Consider the following 21,217-nt stretch of genomic DNA (forward strand, 5'->3'; position numbering starts at 1 on the left):
TGTGTAATTTTATTAGGCAGGGTAGAAGTTTCGAATGAATTTCAAAATTAGATTTACAAATTATAATAACGGAAATGTTAACACTTTTATTCGCAAAAAATAAATTTCGTTTAACTTACGTTACTCACTACACGGCCACATGTGTCATACTTCCAAATTACAAATGAGCAGCCAAAATGGCAAAATGTAAAATATGTAATTCTACAAAGCTGTTTACGGATGATTATGTAACTATAAATAGGTATATGGCAAATGACAATAGGTCACACGTGTTATTATTTCTTTTCAATGAATCTGTTGGATACAAAGTTAAATTGAATTATAAAATATTGTTTAAATTAATACTTCATTCACAATTGTGCACTGTAAAATTACTAGCTATTAAAAATAATAATAAATAGGTATAACAACAAAAATAGTAAAAAAATTCTAGATTGAAGAGTAAATTACTTTATCATTTCATTCATTTTTTTTTAAGCATAATACCTATGATGTCTAGAATCTTGATCAATAGAATTAAATATTTGTTTGAATCCAAAATGATCAAATTGATCTAATTAATAATTATAATTTTTTGATAAAGATTAATCACTATTGTAAAATAATGTTAATTGTCAGTATTATTCTTAGAATAAACAATTATAAATTACTGAGAAACGAGAAACCAATCATTTAAATTTGTAATTACCTAGGTACCTTCATCAAAATGTACAAAAAAATGTACATATACTTAATAATATAATATTTATGTACGATATAAAATGGGATCACCATTTAAAAAAAACATAAATTTGTATCAGAACACTCAATAATATTACAAAAAATCTCAAGAATGTATAAACTATAAAAACATGTGGTCTTTATGTGCATTTAAAAATTCATTTTCAAATAAAAATTATTTGTAATAGTAATAGTCATCGAATATTTAAGGTCATCAGTATACACTGATACAAGTAGTATCTAGCAATTACTAACTGGTATGCAAGATAGAGTAACCACTAACAATAAGTGACAATAATGAATTACATAATTATAGTATATTGCATACATAAACACAAAATCTTTAAATACCAAATAAATTCTCAATACCTACTCTTGCAGTCTCATGCCACCACTGTACAATATGTTTATTCATCACTTAGAAAACTCATAATATTTTGTAAGTGTTGTATTTATCTTATTATTTCTAGAATCTAAATTGACAAAATAAATCATCAGTATTAGATCAAATTAATCACAAATAAGACAATTACTGAATATTACAATATAGTATAATATACTAAGTAGATAAAATTAAACACAGCAGACTGATATAAAATAATAATTTGACTAAAAGATTGATTGGAAAATTCTCTTTAAAAGAATACAATTATTGTGCATATTTAAAACAATATTTGTATGAATAGATTTTGTTGTTCAGGTAATATTTTTATTTCTTCAATAAAATAATAATTTAATAAAAAATAATAATAATCATAATCATAATAATAATAATAACTCACAACTTAAGTAACAGATATACAAACTTGTCACATAAAGTCGCAAGGGATGTACATGAGTTCAATAAATAAAAATTAATAAAGCATATTTTTTTTTTTTTTTTTATCATCAACACGTGGTCTTTTAAGAATACATTACATTGGTATATACTTATAACATATTATATTTTAAAATAATACATATTTAGTGTATATGCTAATGTCTATTTTTATTATTATTTAGTAAAAGGTAGGTGGTACAAAATACAAGAAAAAACATTGATGTCACTCTTAACAATTATATAATCTTAATTTATACAAGTCTATAACACAGAAAATACTATTTTGTTTATAACTAAAAACATACAAGGTAAAATAATATTTATGTTCTTTTTAAGTCTTATATTCTAATGAGAAGGAAGTTAGGTAGATTGGTTTTATCAATAGTGTGGACATTGTCTAGTTTAGAAATACGGGACACACACACACACACACACGCACACACAATCAAACATAGACACACACTAACACATACAAACACCAATGTATAATATAATATAATATTATTGTATTACACATCTAACTGTGACTCTGTGGGTGATACGTCTGTTGGGATTCTTCTAGCCAATGTGTTTTGTTCTGTCGTACCCCTTCGATCAATGGCTCTAGTTTCTCTGACAAATCAGCGATCGCCTGTCAATTAATAAAAAAAGGTTATATTCAGTTGAAATCAATTTTGATTTTGATTATTTACTCATGTGTAATATCATAAGGCACTTAACGGTTTAACATTTTTTTTTTTTTTTTAATAAATGTATAAAAATGACATGACTATTTTTAATTTTGAAATTGAAACGTACGAGTAAAAGCTGTTAAATTTAAATATTCACCTGATATATGGGTAAACAAATCGAATCGATGAATCCGACTTGCATCATTGGCAACTGATCTTCTTTTTCTCGATTCATTATGTCCTATGTATACAACAAAATTACATTTTAGTATTATAACAACAAAATATGTTTTGAATAATATGAATGAGCCAACTTTGCTTACAATAGGTGTGATATTAAATTTTCTTCTTTCTATATCACCTTGTTCGAAAAATTCATTAGTCACCAGTTCAGCCACCTAATTAACATAATAAATAATTTATAACATTTAAAAATGAATCATTTATAAGTAGTAGGATAATCAATATGTATATTAATATCATTATTCATAAGTATAAGTATAACCATTGATTATAAACACTATAGTATAACACATACTCGTTTTTCAATCTCCCATGGTTTGGTTATAGCGGCTAAATCGCACACGGTCATTAACATGGCTCTAAACAGTTCTCTATCTTCTTCTCTGGTCCAGTCGTACATACCCGTACGGACTAGTTCTAGGAACTTCCCTCGTTTTCTACACATATTTAATTAAAAATTGTTTATTATTATCTGACAACTATAAGTATATATTTAAATTATAAGATATTGAAATATGCACTTGATGTAAAATTTTGTTGTTTCAAAAACTACATCAGATTTCATGTTCAAGTTAAAATATAAGTATAATAAATAATAACTATAAATATGTTAAAAAATGAAAGTATCAAACTAACACTATTAATCAAATAATTTAATAAATTCTAACCTGAAGTATACAGCTAAGTCTGTAGCTAAAATAGCATCTTCTAATACTTTAATAACGCGAGAATACTCGTTTGGAGATAGGTTACCTAAAATTTGATTACCCTAAAAAAAGAAAATCATTATTCATATTAACAAAAAATAATGTCGATACTTGAAAAAAATATTTATAATTCAATCACATACTTGACTATTCAATATCATTAAACACTGGTCAAAATGATGGTGTTCCATAGTGGAAGTTGAGTATAGCTGTGCAAGTGGTGAGGAAACTCTGAAAGTAAATAATCAAATTAAAATCATATAATATAATTCACACGATTGAGAGAAAATAATATTTTAAGTATTATAAATATAGGCATGTCTTACTTTATTTGAAAGGAATTGTTTGTTCCGCGATGGTCCAAATCGTGACAGAGACAAGCGATAATGAGAGCTAGACATTCCAAGTCGCCAAAAACTTGCCACCACCGTGTTGCCTAACAAATATTTAATAAAAAATAAATAAAATACGTTTTACTACATTTAATTATAATTTATAATGTATACATACAGTAATAATGGAAAACATCATCTGAGCGACATTGAACGCATGCCTCCAATTGTGGTAAGTCACTGATCGGTAGTTTTTTTTGACACTTAACAGCCATCGACACAAGACCTGATAGTCGATATGAAAAGGTTCAACCAAGTCCATATCCATAAACATTCTTATGCTTGCCTGAAAATAAAAACAATCGTGAACGTCCGTCCATACTGGAAGAGGAAAAAATAATACTATGAATACTAACCAGTAATGTGTCGTCGTCACTCATGTAAATATCATCGAAAGAAAAATCGTACAAATTGTACGTAACAGCCGATGGCACTTGCAAAGCCTAGAAAAAAACAAAAACAACAACATAAAAACCCACAAAATAGAGATGAAATCGATTGATTTACCCTCAACTTTTGCGCGTCTTCCAGTGAAGCCGAAGCGTGGTAACTGAGCACGTCCAACGTAACATTTTGTTTTGCATTGGCAATGATGGCTTTTTCGAACCTACGAATTAAACTATCGAGTAACAAACGTAAAATCCTAATCATGGTCACAATAACATTGTGACAAGTGCATTTGGACACGGTGCACTTTTACTTACTTACATGTGTGTGTTATGTATTCCCATGCCACAAAATATGGCAAACGCTTCCACGAAGTTTTCATCGTTTTTGGTAAATAAGAGATCATCAAACTTGTTGACTAACTGCAACACACCATATTTAATATTATTAGTATAAATCCGTTAATAATGTGCGTTATGTTACCGATAAAATTTTATAATAACTTTGTTTTAAAATACCGTAATAAGAATTTTAATAAGACGCAAAAATGCAAATAATATTGTTGATATTATTATGACAAACAGTTTTATAATTCACATTTTTTAGAAAAAAATAATTGTTTGATTAAAATTTAAAACGTAAGAAAAATCTTTAAACGCGTCATAATACAAAATGAACTTTTTCGCTAAATTAGTGGGAGGTATTAAAAAATGATTAAAAAATATTATACACCTAAAATATAGGTAGTCCATTGCCATATTTGAACCAGAGCTTGTATAACCGATGTTATAATATTAATTAAAAACCAATATCAATTATGAAATAAATTTTTTTCCTCATTAAAAATAAATAAACACGCAATTACAACCTGCATAATTAAAATCGTTAACAATATGCTGATCTGACGAACAAAAAACCGAATGCCGTGAAAATCTGCATTAACACAATGGACGAAAACGATTTTCACCGCGAATTCTACCACCCGTAAATAACCGGAAAATTTAACGAATATAGATTTTATTTTTTCGCCAAGGTTCCGAATAATATAAATTATAATAACAAACGATTTGCAGACGGTATGATACTATACGTTCGGGTACTTAACGACATTGTAATTATTTATCATTATTGTCGACTTACTTGTATCACTCCGATAATTTGACCGGACGAATTCTTGATCGGCATGCACAGCACGGTGGAGTGTTTGAAACCGGTGTCCTCGTCCACCGACTGATCGAAACGGCTGTCTTCGTAAGCGTTTGCAATGTTTACGGTCTGAAAAAGTTAAAGGTTCGCGATGAGTTTTGTTGTACACATTATACGTATACGACCGAGGTCGCCAAACTCTGATCTTAATAGGATTATTTTTTTTTTTGTTTATAAGTAATGCCATTAGCGACGATTTGCGTTTCTCGTCTTCGGGGCAAGAAGATACTATATAATGATATTAAAGATACGGTTTCCCGACCGCACAAAGTCCTGTGTGGATTATACGTACGTCAAGGATGAGTTAGAAATAATAAGCGGCTTTACGACAATACGAGCTACGTCGCATCGTAACACGCAGGTATTATTGAAGCGGTGCAACGATTTTTTTTTTTTAAATCTATTTTTTCGTTGTTGTTGAACGATCGGAGGGCGATTAGGTTTAAAAATAAATCGAGTAATCAATATTATCACAGTTGTCTGGCATAACAGACGACGAGCATAGAAAAACACTAAAAAAATTATCATTCTAATTTTGTTTATCAGCATATTTTATACGGGATATATTTATACGATGGTGTTAATAAGGAGTAAACAAATAAATATAGGTACATTTTTTAAATGTGTAGCACCTTAACATAGTAATTTATCGTGACATAACCAGTTTATTTTTATTCTTTAGAAGTATAAATAAAAATGATATTATGAGTTTAATGACTGTGTTTTATTTGGGAATAAAAACACGAAGGAGCCTAAAATAAAATACATTTTATATGGATGTTTATCATTATAAATGCGTTTATTAACGTTTTTGGGTTCATTAGACTTCTAGCACTATGTTTATTATTCACGCCGTTGTAGAGTATATGTATATTTTTGTTACGCTTACCTCTCCAGTGGTGGCCACGTAACCGGTTATACCGATGTTGACGGGAAATCTGCTTTCGAAAGGGCTAAAAAATGACGGCACTGTTAATAGTTACCTAGGTCATAAAAAGGAGGCTAGAAATGAATCGTTTAATCTCTTACTAGTGTTGAGAATTTTTCTATTTTCTCCTTCTTCGCAAAGAAGGAGAAATAGAAGGAGACTTTACCTAGTCCTCTCGTTGTCCTTTCCCTCCAAGTCGTTCGCTTCCAAGTCGAACACCCGCGAAAAGCTCGCTTTGGACGCCTCGTGCAACAATAATACCTGTTGAATATAACATTATTAAACTATGAATTACTGAAATACCAAATAAATTTTCGTTTATTATTGATATTGGGCGATCGAAACAGCGCCAACGAATAACAACCATTCACTGTATTATTTGTAAACGGTCCACACATGAATAGGTTTAAATACACGTTACATAATATTACAATGTACACAATATATTATGCGTAGTATAATTTAAAACGTAAAAATGTACACGCTCTCTGACGTGTTTTAAGTTACTTTATACCTAAAAATATTACCATAATCACTTAATTTCAAACAAAAACAATAATATGATATTTATGGTTATACAATTAGAACTTTATGAAAATCGAAAACGTTTTAGTGTAGAAAAATTAATAAAATACCTACGTTATATTTTACGTACCTATTTTTATAACTATTTTATAATTTTAGTAAGAATCATCAAAGTTCACAAACACTGAGAATAAACTTTTAGCTTTTAAAAGAACGTGGTATCTACGTGTGTTGTGTTATCGTCTTATTAACGCATACCATCATACCAAAATATACGTTTGGCAGTTCCAATTTGGTGTGTTTAGAAATTATTAGAATGAAATTATCTATTATATAAAGCTTTAAAATAAGAACATTGACTGTGTTCTGCCGTTGAATATTTACAGTATTTTGATTTTAAAGGGAGTTACGAGTACCTACATGTAAAATGTTAATATTTAAAAATTATGTTCATAATTCATATAAAAATTAAAGTATCGTAAAAAACCAACTAGAGAACACAGATGATATTTTAAATTTTGAGTTCAATAACAAGGCAATTATTCACACTAACATTTAAATCAACAACTACAAATCGGAACTGCTGGCGTGCATTTCAGTATGTTATGCGTTATAGTAATACGGAAAAACAACGAATGACATAAAAAAAAAATATGGTGCTCGGGAAAATGTTTTCTTTTAACGTCCTGCCACTGTGTGATTTACAATCTATACGCTGCACAATCATCGTTAACATTAAAATTTACAAGTACCTGAACTCTTTGACATTGTATAAGCGATTGAGTGTGCGTGAGGATTCTAAAAACCATATGCTCTATTGTGCTCTGTTCTTCGAAAATCATACGCGCGAGATCCAATAGCACCTAAATTACAACATAATAATAATTCGAATTAAGCTCATTATGAGTACATATAATAAATAACAATGTACATATAGAATACATCAAATCAAGGTGACCTATATAGGTACTATCAAAGTTTGACCTGATTAAATTACGTACCTGATTCCTTTTCACTTCTAACTGGCTCTTTTCGTAAAGCTGCGCGTTTCTGAGACCGATGCCACAGAACTGCAAGTAGTCGGCGAAAACTTTCTCGTCGTTTTGTGTGAAGCACGGTGCATTTTTTTTGTTAATTACCTGAAAATTATTGAAAAACACCGCGGTTATTACCACGCAACACTATGGTATACAACGACGGATGTCAGTCAAAGCTTACTTGTGCTACGCCCATTACTTCGCCATTGAAATCTTTGATCGGCATGCACAGTAAACTGTGCGTTTTGTAACCAGTACGGGCATCAATATCGTGGTTGAAACGTGTATCCTGAAAACATCAAAAGTTTTTATTTAAATAATATGTTATATTATTATTATTATTATTTATTAAAAGTCTCGAAAATTCCGTAATCATAAAAAGACACTACACCTTGACCCAGCATCATCGGGGCATAGGATTTATCAAAGGAAATTTTTTTTTTGACAATTTATTGATAATCAGCAAACGGAAAGGTCTAAAAAATAATGCTAAGCTAGTGCAGCACATATACATAATATATGATTATCAAATTATGCTTTAAAAAAAAACACTGCAGACAAACAATAAAAAATGTATAAGATTTAAAAACTGTATGAAATACGATTGAAATTTAATTTATCTTTTAATGCGTCCTGGGTCATAGAATGTCTGACCTGTATATCATTTTTTTTTAAATTTTTATTATTAAATTAGCATTTTTTTGAACGATGTGCAGACGTTTCGTATAATACTAATATGTATAAGACTTTAAGTATAATAAATGTGATGATTGTTGTCTTTGAAATCGTGTAACTATTGTGTTTGTAGATTTCAATTTCCCGAGTATATCTAAATATTTAAATAAGGCAGTTATTTTTATGTTCGGAATAACAAGAAGATTTTTATTGTTTTAATATTAAGAAAAACTGCTATTTTAGTTCAAATATAGAATAGGAGCATTTGATTGTAAAACCGGTTCTTCTAGTTGACAATGTACGCGAGGTTAGAAACTGATCTCTGATAAAAAATTACACGACGACGATTAATACTAACGTCGTAATAATTTAGAATTCAGTTTTTTTTTTGTCAATAAATAATTTGTACAACATCCTTTTGCACGATGTCTCCGTAAAAAAATAATAGAACGAATTGATGAAAATTAGAAACATTGTATCATTAAACAATCAGAATGGACAAAAACAATCAATAAGATGTTTGCATTTTTTTTTTTTTTTTGTGGAAACATTTAATATTTTATACTAAAATAACACTTTGATATTGTTGATACAGCAAATTATATAGTAATGTAAACTTAAATCAATCATATATGTAATAAACTATAAAGCAATATATTGAGGAGCCGAAAATGTATTTTAAGTTGATTTTAAGCTCATTTTAACCTTGTAACTGTGCCAAGAAAAAAACTAAATATTTACATTTTCATTGAAAGTGGAAAATAAAAGCGCCAAAAAAATTTAAATTTAACTTTAAGGTGATTAAAATAAAATATTAGGTAGGTAGTAACAATTATTATCGAACGAAAAACAATAATCTAGATAATTTGGACTTTGGAGAACGTTTTTGAACCCTCAAAACTCCTTAGTACATCCGTTTACATATGTATCGACATATTATATTAATATTATGATACTTGTTCGATAATAAGACGTTATAGATAAGATAAGTGTCTAAAATATTATTAATCAGTGGCGGGCTTAGCTTTTTTAAAAGAGGTCAAGAATTTTTTACTATTCTCAGATCTCATTATAGCAAAAAAGTGTAAATAGGTAATATTTAAAAAAATGTATTTATATTTTATAAAAATTTGAAAAATTAATTTAAATTAGAAAAAGAATTTACTACCATGTATTTCCTTAGAGTTGCAGTACCTAGTGAAACTGACTATGGTCCGACAGAATATTTAACATTTAATATGGAAAACGAATTTTTACATCCACTGAAGTGATCGGTGCATACCTACTTCATATAAGAGTTTTCAAATTACAACACTAAATCTTAGATTTCGAAATGGTCGTTATCGATGTTATAGGCATGCTGACCGTATAGGTACTGCAGACTATATATTATGTAGATCGACAATCTATGTTTAATATATTTAATAATCAAGCCGATAACGAAAACAATAATAATCAAATAGTCTACATTCTGGGTTTTTACGTTTCTTATTAATTCAATTTTTTATTATTACTACGTTATCATAATAAACATATATACATCATATATTTTATTGTTATCGACCAATTGTACTTGTACACGAAGAATTAAAAGTAAATTAAATTTAAATTTAAAATCACACAAAAAAATATTGAAAACACGAATTTTTTTTTTAATAATAAATTATGAAAAATCAATAAAACAAAAAAAATCTTAGAAGAGGAGAACATTTTACCGCTGTATACTAATCGAGTCCAGGGTATAAACAAGAAATATAGTATTTGAGTAAAACATAAAACCAATAACCATGAAAGACGTATAATATGGAGACGGCTACAAGATATTATATTTCATGTTATTTTTACATCTCTCGTCAAGTACGATAATATAAATAACATATTTTATCATCGCCTATATTTATTAAATTATACACAAGCAAAAAAATACTTAAATCATTCATATTCCATTATTGTATATTATAGAATGTTTAAAAACCGTTTTTTAACCATACCTGCAGCATTTTTCGTTCTGTAAAAGTGGGAAGAAAGATGTATTTTTTAAAAAATCATTTAACGGGATTCGGCGAGTATTAATATACATATAGTCAACCCGGGACTCGATTCGTCCCGAAAGATTTTACCTCGTCAATAATCCAAAAAGCGCGTCCCCGTTACTCGCCAGTTATTCATTTTTTTCAAGTATACTTAATAATATTGTCTTACGATTCGGTTCCGTATAATATTTACCTTGTACGCGTCCGGAATGTTGACCGGTTCACCGCTTTCGGCCACGTACCCGACGATGCCCGTGCCCCACGGTATGTGGATTTCTTTTTTCTTCTCCATCTCCTGCAGCGTGGACCGCGAGCACACGTCGAACAGCTTGGACACCAGACACTTGGACTGGCAGCCCTGGAAATGGTGCGGGGCGTTCATCAGGGGCGCGTGCAGCGAACCCACGTTGGTGGACCCTATGGGCGAGCCGACGGTCAGGCCGCCGACGGCCGCTTCTTCGACGGGAACGGCCGGTTGAGGAGCCGCCGGTTGAAGGGCCACCGGTTGAGAGGCCGGCGACGACGTGACAGCGGTAGGAACACGTTCGTTGCACGCCGCCGACGACGACGACGAAGACGACGACAGACTGCGTTGCAGATTACGGTGATTGCAGTTGTTGTTGTTGTTGTTGTTGTTGTGATGATGATGATGGTGGTGGTGTGGGTGATGGGTGCTGTGGTGCGTGTGGTTCTGTTGTTGCAGGGAGTGTTGGACGGCGGGGCGGGGAAATTCGTCGGCCGCGGGCGCGGTGGACGCGGCCGTGACGGAGACGGTAGAAGACGTTGTGGACGTGGTGGACGTGGTGGTGGCGGTCGTGCACGCGGCGGAATGGTCGTCTTTGCTCAGACAGCCGACGGTTATGCTGGCGTGAGGTCTGCGGGGGCTGCACACGCGCTTCGAGGGCCGGTGGTGGTGATCGTGCTGGCAAGCCGACAGGCCGCCGCCCTGGACCAGGAACAGCGAACCGCGGTCGGCGTTCAACAGCGTACTGACGTTCTGCAGGATCTTGTGGCACAGCGACCGCACGTCCAGTTCGTTGCAAATGTCTTTCACCTGAAAAACACCAAAACCGAGGTATTATAAAGACACACTGATGAACAATAATGCGTAATATACGAAATAATTATAATTTTCCAAAACGATCACAAGTCGAATTCGATAGGTAGTCGAATAGAAAATCTCTAAATATTGTAAAACAATAGTTCTATTATAACATTGTAATCTTTGGTCGATCGAGCATAATATTGACACGATTAAGATTTCAAAAGGTCTCTAACTTTATATTATAATCTATATTCGATATTTTACTAGCACTGACTGTCTATACAGTTGCGTGTAATTATTTCCAAAATACGTCGTCCGCGTCAAATATAATAATAATTATATTATTATTTATAATCAATAATGTTAATTGCGTTATTTAACTTTAGGAATGTTTTAAACCGCAGGCACGTGCCTATTTTATAGGATTAAAAGTATCTCATCCTTTATAAGGAATCGCAGACGTTGTACCTTACATGATAAAAATCCGTACCTAGTAAATCGAATTTATTACAAATATATATTATGTACGCATAATACTTCTGTCCGCATAAAAAATTCAACACGGCCTCAGTTGAGCGCGACGACGGCGGCGGCGACGGCGACGCCGAAGTATATTATTACGTACGTGGGCGAAACACAGACAAAAAGGAATACCCTGTACAAAGTTAATTACTATTTTATGTACACGTGCATACGTCGGAGTTCATTAAAATGCAGATCGTGTAGTGTTCCCGCAAACGCCAATTGATTTGTATAAATTCCAATAGCGACGGGGCATTAATGAACCCCGCTTGTCCAAGGTTTAAATTTGTCCAATTAATGGCTGTTTGTGTCTGTACGTATTATGTATAATATAATATTATATAATTATTTATTATAATAATACGTGTGTTCGCGGTAATGCAGCCGGCGACGGCGACACGATTTTGTTTGGTCGCGTGCGATATCGGTTGTATTGATTGCGATTTTTCGTCACCGACGCCAACTCGACAATCACTACTTATATAGTATGGATTAGGGTTAATGGATGTCGGACTTTTGGTTTGTTCCTATACGAGTAGAGTTGAAAGACTTTTTATTGCATATACCTCTCTAACTAAAGCATCCACAAACCCGAGAAGTGTAATATACCACAAATGTATATCAAATATATTTTCAACGATTTAAAATTTGATACGAATATTTTTTGAATTTTCAGTTCGAACCCTTTATAATATAATATGAATCGAAAAGGAAGTGGTGATGTAAACAAGTAAAATTTATAGTCTTACCAATTCAAAGATGAGCTGCTTCTCGTCCAATTGTCGGAGCTCGTGTCTGGATCGTCTCCTTGCCACCGGTGCAGTGGTCGTCTCGTCCGGATGTTCGTAAGACGCGAGGAATGTGGGTGTGCCGTCCACGGTGGTCACCATGGGCTTTAGGCCACCCCGTTCGAATTCGTGTGCCGATATCTTACGCACCGGTGTTGTGGTGCCACTATTGCCACTACCGCCGCCACTGCAGGCGGAAGTGCCTATAGATTGCTGACGTTCGATGCCTGTTGGCGTCATCGTCGCGTTTCCGCCGCTACTTCCTCCGCCACTTCCGCAACCGCTGCCGCCGGTAGCACCACAACTGCTGGCCGAAGCGTGCGAAACGAGCCAGGCGTCCACGATGTTTCTAGTAGCTTTTCTAAATATACGACAAGACAAAAAAAAATTATTTTCAAAATCATCATAAAATATACTTCTAAGGTGATTAACAAACATATCTAATTTTTTGTATTTTTGTAACATGCTTATAAAACCGTATTTCGAAATTTCGAATACTACTTTAGAAGTGCCCTGTTTTTAAATAATAACCCCGTTTTCAACTATAAATTATTTAACGAATATATTTTTTGAAAACGACGAATCAAAATTAAAATTCGAACGACTGAGGATAATTAACTTTACATATATTTAATATGGCTTTAAATTAAATTGGTTAAGTGTGAGCCAGTGCGTTAGCTGTATATACTATATACTGAGCAAATAATGTTACATAATCTAACTATTTAAATAAATCAATTGTACATATTTAGCTAGTAAAAAAAAATTAATTTTATGGTTGAATAATGCACTGAATTACTGAAAAATTTACTCTGAGGTGGAATTTAATAACGATTTATTTTCAATTCTCAATTAGGCGTTCTCAAATAATGCGATGGGATAAATTTAATCTTTTAAACATGATGCAACTGTCCACTACAGTAGACACTAGACATGTTGTTTATGATGACAGATGAGTAATAATTGCCATTCAAGAGACCAGAAAAACAGGTCATAAATAAACAGTAGTCATAAACAACTAAGTTGCAAATAAAAGTTTTACTTTTGGGACGTTAGGGCCTATATGAGTCATTAAACCATTATTTTTCACTATTGCAACGGTTGTAATTATTATAAACGACTTTTACTGTACCAACATATATATATTATATAAAACGTGGATTTTCTATAAAAGACACCTTACGATTTATTTTTTATATTAATTAAACATAAGGTTTCTATTGAGGAGATTCATATTGCATTATCATTATTTTAATAATATTCTTATAGTATATTATCAAATACCAGTCCGATCGGAGTAGGACGTTAAAGAGTGTACAAAATGATACAGTAATCTGCAATATATAATAGTATAATACGTATAGAGTTACAGTCTACAGTATTAAAATAAGTATCCATTTAAAAATCAAAATCGATTATATACCTGAGAAAATAATCGTAAGCGAAATCCCTGTGCTCGTCGAGCCACGCTTCGATTTTCGCGTATTCCGGGTCATAGTGCTGACTCCTGGACGACGGACTTTGCGGTCCCGGCGACGACAGGGTAGTGATCCGAATCAGTTCTCCGCCACCACAGGGCTCTGCAGTCATTCGCAGGTCCTCCCCGGCGTTTCCTCTGGGCAACCCTATAACAAAAAGATACACCAACGTAAGTATAATCATAATATAAGTATATAATATACGTATACGAATGATGTGCACGTAAGACGCATATAATATGCCGAAAACGGAACTGTTTTTTACGCACAGTATTTGTATCTGTACAGTATAATTACATCGCATAATAAGCACAGTGCACGTGCCATGTATGTACAAATACGGGTAAAAAAATTAACGGACGTCTTATATTATACTAAAACGACGGTGATTATAATTCAACCGATGCCAAATAGCATATATACAAATATATGATATTATAAACTTCAACGTTTTCGTATTATTTATTTTTTTTAAACACAATATAAAGTACCAACTACTTTATTAAATATGTTATACGACTATAAGCAAGTGTGTTATATTCTCGAACCAATGTCATCGTAATATAACAAACACAATCGCACAGGACACACTCACACCGTCACACGTACAACTGTTTGAATAAATTGTATATCCCATGTATACAAATATCGTGTATACAATATACATATATTATATAGTAAGTATAATAATAAAACATATAAAAATCCATATATACGTATAATATTGTAAAACATATACACCAGTTTGAGTTCTGAGAGCATAGTGCAGCGATGAAAACAAAATTTAATAGCAAGCCGGTAAAAAGAAGGTATGCGCGAAAAAAAAAAGAACATTATAATATACGATGATTAATAACCTTCGATCAGAATCCACATAAATTATATACACATATACATATTATAATATACGCGGTATAAAATATGTATACCATCGTCTGATCGGGACCGAATTAATTCGTGTGCGGCAGCCCGACAGACGTGGATATTTATTTATTATCATTTGTGTCATTAAAATATTGTTTTCTTTATCAATACCCTCGTGATTAAAGTGTACCGCCGGCGAGTATAATATGTATACCGGATTGATGATACCTACCTATATAATAAACACATTTTCCTAATAATATTATTCAAAACCAATACAAAGCAAGATTATTTTATGCATATACGATTATAATATAGGTACGCATGTGAGAGAATGATGGGAGAGATGCACTGCAATCACTTAGCGCGGTCGACCGATTCCTGATTTTGCTATAATTTCCATCGAGTCGATTGGTTATAAAAAGCTGTGTCAGCCATAATATGCGTATATATTATGAAGAGCATACATAATTTGTGGAAAAATTATAAAAATTAAAAAAAAAATTATAACAATACAATTAATCCTTACAAATATTAATGAAAACGGTTATAAATTTGACTTTCTGAGAATAATCGGTGCGAACGACAAAATTAAGGCAAAAAAAAATCAACCACTATACAATGTACGGACGTACACGTCACCGTCGAGTTGCATACAGGCCATGCAATTATAATAATATATAAATGAGACTTAAATCGTTAATGTTTTTTTTTGCTTTTTGTAACGTGTTCAGGTACCTGCATCGTCGTTGTTGTTGTTGGTGTTTTTGTTGTTGTTGTTGTGGCGGTATTTGGTTCGACGGTACCGATGGTGACCCATACCAAAAGTTTGTCCCATTGAACAATGCACCATCACGCGGTGTGCTTATAGCTGCACCGCCATTAAATTTCGACCGTTCCGCAGGACGTTACAAGGTGACCTTGTCATTGTTGTACGAGTATATTGTCGGCGAGTTAAAGGCAGACGCCACGTCCTCTGCACACGCAATGGCACACAACATAAAGTAAGGGGAGAGTTCGTTATTTCTTTGAAAAAAAAAAAAAAAACCAATACTCGGGTCGTACATAATGTAACAGAATTCCAGCTCGGAAAATAAACCTAACTTATATAATACTTGTATTATGACGGGTTCGGAAATTAAAAGCGAAACGTCACCATCGTATGCGTCTCGACCCGTCCATATAATTTGTACGCTATCAAACCATTCTTAACGAACCGTACGAAATCAGATAAATACGTCCTTAGAAAAATGTACGTATCTATAAATTACCACTATTGTACTAATGTAATAGCAATAACTGAAAAAAAAAAAAACACCGAACAAAACATCATGACAAAGCACACATACGCTCATCTATATAGTTTTTATTTCCATAGATCTGACCTATATATTTTAGTTTTTATAGGTACGTGAACCTGAGTGTTAAATCTAAACAGATTATAACAGAAGTGGCCACACCTGTTAGTCATTGAACTTAAATTATATAATTTTTACTTGGTTGCATTTATCTACCTACTCCTCTTATTGATACAAAGATGCCCAATATGTGTAACGTATATATAACGACTCCTTGAATTCTCCGGACTCCGATCGCAGACAAACAGAATAACAATATGTATGGTAAATACTAAATAATGGTAATAAATGATGGTGGAGGTCGAGAATCTTGTACGACAACTATTATTTGAAAAACCCAATTAGTTACTTATTTCGTAATATTGTTCAACTCGTATGAATATTTAATAATAATAATATATGTGCAATATTAACGTATCTCCCCTTTCCAATGATAACTAATTCGTCAACAACCTAATTTGTGGTCACCCGTTATGCGCTAAAACTGAATTCACTAAATTGTTATTATGGAAAATTATTATTTTTGATTTTTAAACAACCGAGGAATCAAATAATTTTACAATCAAGTGTTCTTCTTTTTATATACAGAAAAACAGACACCCCAGAGTAAAAATAGTAAAATTACAAACTTTGAGGCATAGTTATAGTGACCAGACCAGAATATAGTATTCGCTTTTTTATAGAACAGTACTTTTTTTTAATGCATTACAATAGTGTTCTTAACAGTAGTATTTATTACCTAATGGAATTTTAAACATTTTTGAAATATTACAGAAAATTACCTATACATAGAGGAGCAAAGTTTTAAAACCTACCTTTTTTGGTTTTTTATATCTAGTCACCATAGGCATAGTCCATACCTGTTTTTAATAAAATCAGTTTTATTTATTTTGAAATAAATATAAAAAAATAATAATAAATAATAACAGTTTTTACAATTATTACTCAAGCCCTTATACATCACGAAACCATATACAAAACACTACCGGACAATCCGGAATAATTGGCCAATGTAAATAATTATTAATTAAGTTAATTCAATTGACATTGTCTCAACTGTGATCAATGCCACTATATTATTTTAACAAATAATTTACTTATTGTATAAAAAACAGATTGTAAGTATTCAATAAATTCATCGATTCAATTTGAACAACCTTGTAAATACAACTCACCAATTCTCGTAAACTTTTTTTTTTTAATTCTCCAAAAATATAATAAACTATCGCACTATTGCTGTGTTTCCTGTTCCTACGTTTAAATTAATATTCTGTAACATGAGCTAAAATATTTTAACAATACATTTTCGAACACAAAAAAATTGACATGGCAATTATACGAAAGAAATTAATATTACAATTGACAAAATCGGACTATCGAAGTCACATAAAGCTTGTTTAGCAATTAAAATTTTGAGAACAATGAGTCCACTGATATTATTTTAACTTTTACAATAAGTATACTAAATTAAATACACGGATAGGTCCACGTGACCAGACGATTTCAGTCAAGTAAAGGATAATTTTCTGAGTATACAATGAAAATCAAACACTATCGACAAACATTTGGGGCATCGAAATATATATACAAATAAAAAATAAAGGGAACGAAACCAATTTCGATAAAATACAGTTGTAAAAACGGTTATTAAAAACCCCCATCAGCGTTATTTGTTTCTGCTTTAAGTATTTTTAATAAATAAACGCGAAGACTTCGGAAGAATTTTTTTTTCATTTTCTATAGTCTTTTGAGGTTCAATGATCCGTATTTATCCTTTCTCCGTTTTATCAGCTTTCACGAGCAAAAACTCTTTCACCAATTATCCCGGTCCCGTATAATATGCATATTATAATATGCAATAACGCATGTATATACATATATGATATGTACATTGTACAATTATACATACATGGCCGTTTGTATGTATATACAATGTGTAGGCTAATATGTGAACAACGACGTCGATGAACCACCCTTTACCACTGCAGCCGAGTTCCGTTTACTGAACACCGATGCCACAAACGTAAAATAAAATCCTCCTCGTTAACCACAATTAATAACTGCATAATGTAAAATACTTCGAAGGACCTGACGAACTGCACCCGATGAGAGTTGGTCGTACACTATACATACACCACGCAAATTGTAAATCACATATTATATAGGTGAACATATGTTATTAATATGTAATAAACATAATATTATATATTAATATTATTTATTGCGTATTAATTATCAGTAACAATAATTATGGCAGAACATCGAACACACATATTGGATGATATCGAATCATTCGAAGAGACATAAACGATAATAAATATTAAACGTTCGTGTAATGTATGTATTATAAAGAGTTTTCTGATGGGAGTTAGGTTATCGCTTTTCCGACCGGAAATACTAAAGTGCAGAATATATATTACCAAACCAAATGCGCATCTTATACAAACGGGTGCGGCGCTTACGACAAACACGCGATTTACGCGTAGTTACGTATGTAATAACCCAACCCCACACATTTGTTGAAAATAAAAAACCAAACTCGTTACTCGCCGTTAGGCTTTATTGGTATACACTATTCTATTATTGATTTACGTATTATTAGAAAAAACATTTTTCTCAAACTCTTGATGCACAAAATACTGGATCAATATAGTTTATTGTTGACTAAAAATAGTATGCTTTATAATATATGTAATAACACACATATAGGTTATTATTAAAAATTATAATTGACATAATACTTTGAATATCCTATAATTTACACTGAAAGTTCGTTTAACAATGCCAACGCTAAAAATGTAAAAACAAATCTAATGCGATTTACTCAGAAAGCATTTCCCGGAATACCTAAAAAAAAATAATTCACCTTGCATTGAAATCCAAACCCTAATAATAATATCACCTATAGTACTAATATTTATTCCACAACGATCAAATAAAACAAATTAAATCATAGTTATTTAAGATATTTAGGTATAGCAAACTAAAGTCACTATTTCGTTTTTAAAAAAAAATCATTTTGCATCATACATACCTACAATACGTTTCGTCTGCATATTACACTCGTATAAATACATATGCGTACAATGTACCTGCACTGTCGAATCAATATTTTGCTCGCGTCAATTTCGAAATGCGTCCTGTCCAGTTGTCAAATATACCCACGATACACAGTCATTATTTTTGAGTGCACATGCATATTATGCAATAATCGATGAGCATCTCATTGATATGCGGCATGCACTTCTAATAGACTCTAACAGGATCGAGACGAATACCGCACTAGCATTATCAACTATACATCATAATATAATAATATTCACAAGTGTCTGTGTAACCTCAAACCACACGAAACAAACAAAACTTACAAAACACACATACATCTACAAGTAGCTCACAAATAAAATAGGCGCATATTATTACACTGTTATAAGACGTACTTATGTAAGAAATAGAATAATGAGAGGGGGGCTGCAGGGAGGGGGACCCTCGTGTATCAAAAGTTGTACTAGAAAAAAAAAAAAATCAGTCCCTCGGTCGAACTTCAGATGGTGTACCTACGTCGCGCGGTCTCACGCCGCCACTGCGATATAGATACGAGAGTTTATTATAATGTAATAAATTGTATAATAGACTCGTATGAGGTTAACGATATTTGTTCGCCAGATTACGACAAAGCACACAAACGCCGCCGCGGGGGCCGGAAAGATACATAAAAAAAAAAAAAAACATACAATATCGCACCGACGACGACGATGACGATTTAACGTCAATACGTCGTACAAGTGCCTCGACACGACTTACCGTACAGCCGCTACGCATGCCGACGGGCACGTAGGCTGTTGGATTAAGTATACAGCGTGTTTGTGAAAGGGGATGGGAGGGGAGAAATGGAGATACGCCGTGTGTATAATAAATGTGGTTGATAAATCGCGATAAGAGCCGGTTATCATTGCGAAGTGAAGCACACGTCCGTCCGTATATATAATATACAGCACTATTGTTGTATTTGTATATAATATAATATAAACCGTATAAAATATTATAATAAACGAATATAATATTAATACGATGGTAATACATATTATACACGCGCGTGTGTGTACGTATTATGTGATATTAAAACGATTTGTGTGTGCGTTTTATAATATAACGCGTTATATAAGGTGCATGCATATGGCGTGCACTATTATCGCAACTTCGGCGAGTTATCAACGAGACCGTTTGCCTATGCGGTTAGCTGGTAGTTATGGTTATAATACTGCAGGTACCTATGTGTGTATTGTGTGTCACGTCGAACAAGTTCGTGAAAAAAAAAAAAATCTTAAATATATTAGGTGTTTAATGTGTATAAAGCAGATTTAAAACCTATTTGGAATTTAAGTAGGTACCCAGCAAGTGTATGTATGATTATTATAATGACGATACGACCTGTGCTGTAGGTGCGTTGTTCTGCAGTTATTCGCGGTATAATATGCGCGTGCATTATAATAATAATACGTAGAGTAAAATTCGAAACGAAATTTCTAATTTTCTATACACTGTTAAGTATAATATTATAGTATATTAAGTATATTGTAGTTGATTGACAATCGACCAGAAATATTTTTTGAACTTTAGAACAACTCACGATAACATATAAGCGATAACTGCGCAAATTTTCGTAGAAATTTTATTACTTTTCGCACGACATTTAAAAATTATTCAGATTGCAGCTATTTACTCGATTTGCGCACAATATGTATATAGTGTATACTATTATTTGTCTAAATTGTTATATAGTACCATACGATTCAATACCACAATTTCATAAACAAA

At 32.2% G+C, this 21,217-nt stretch overlaps 1 protein-coding gene across 6 annotated transcripts in view; it reads right to left on the reverse strand.

Moving 5' to 3' along the window:
* Positions 1-1,018: 1,018 nt before the first annotated feature.
* LOC114124553 (dual 3',5'-cyclic-AMP and -GMP phosphodiesterase 11-like) overlaps positions 1,019-21,217 on the reverse strand; it is a 75,355-nt gene continuing 55,156 nt past the window's right edge. For 3 of the 6 annotated variants that reach the window (XM_050203393.1, XM_027987844.2, XM_050203397.1), the window contains 20 exons: positions 14,123-14,324; positions 12,661-13,060; positions 10,538-11,398; positions 7,818-7,925; positions 7,601-7,738; positions 7,352-7,462; positions 6,241-6,335; positions 6,036-6,099; positions 5,081-5,215; positions 4,262-4,362; positions 4,061-4,172; positions 3,910-3,996; positions 3,672-3,839; positions 3,488-3,597; positions 3,305-3,392; positions 3,123-3,223; positions 2,750-2,891; positions 2,535-2,609; positions 2,369-2,452; positions 1,019-2,171 (listed from right to left, as the gene is read on the reverse strand). In XM_050203393.1, the coding sequence (XP_050059350.1) occupies positions 2,058-2,171; positions 2,369-2,452; positions 2,535-2,609; positions 2,750-2,891; positions 3,123-3,223; positions 3,305-3,392; positions 3,488-3,597; positions 3,672-3,839; positions 3,910-3,996; positions 4,061-4,172; positions 4,262-4,362; positions 5,081-5,215; positions 6,036-6,099; positions 6,241-6,335; positions 7,352-7,462; positions 7,601-7,738; positions 7,818-7,925; positions 10,538-11,398; positions 12,661-13,060; positions 14,123-14,324 (3,296 nt within the window). In that variant the 3' untranslated portion in view covers positions 1,019-2,057. Of the gene's footprint in view, positions 2,172-2,368; positions 2,453-2,534; positions 2,610-2,749; positions 2,892-3,122; positions 3,224-3,304; positions 3,393-3,487; positions 3,598-3,671; positions 3,840-3,909; positions 3,997-4,060; positions 4,173-4,261; positions 4,363-5,080; positions 5,216-6,035; positions 6,100-6,240; positions 6,336-7,351; positions 7,463-7,600; positions 7,739-7,817; positions 7,926-10,537; positions 11,399-12,660; positions 13,061-14,122; positions 14,325-15,779; positions 16,018-21,217 lie in introns of all 6 variants that reach the window. The other 3 variants (XM_050203394.1, XM_050203395.1, XM_050203396.1) reach the window with 2 other exon arrangements.

The sequence above is a fragment of the Aphis gossypii genome, chromosome 3 (genome assembly GCF_020184175.1).
Source record: "Aphis gossypii isolate Hap1 chromosome 3, ASM2018417v2, whole genome shotgun sequence".
Taxonomy (NCBI): Eukaryota; Metazoa; Arthropoda; class Insecta; order Hemiptera; family Aphididae; genus Aphis; species Aphis gossypii.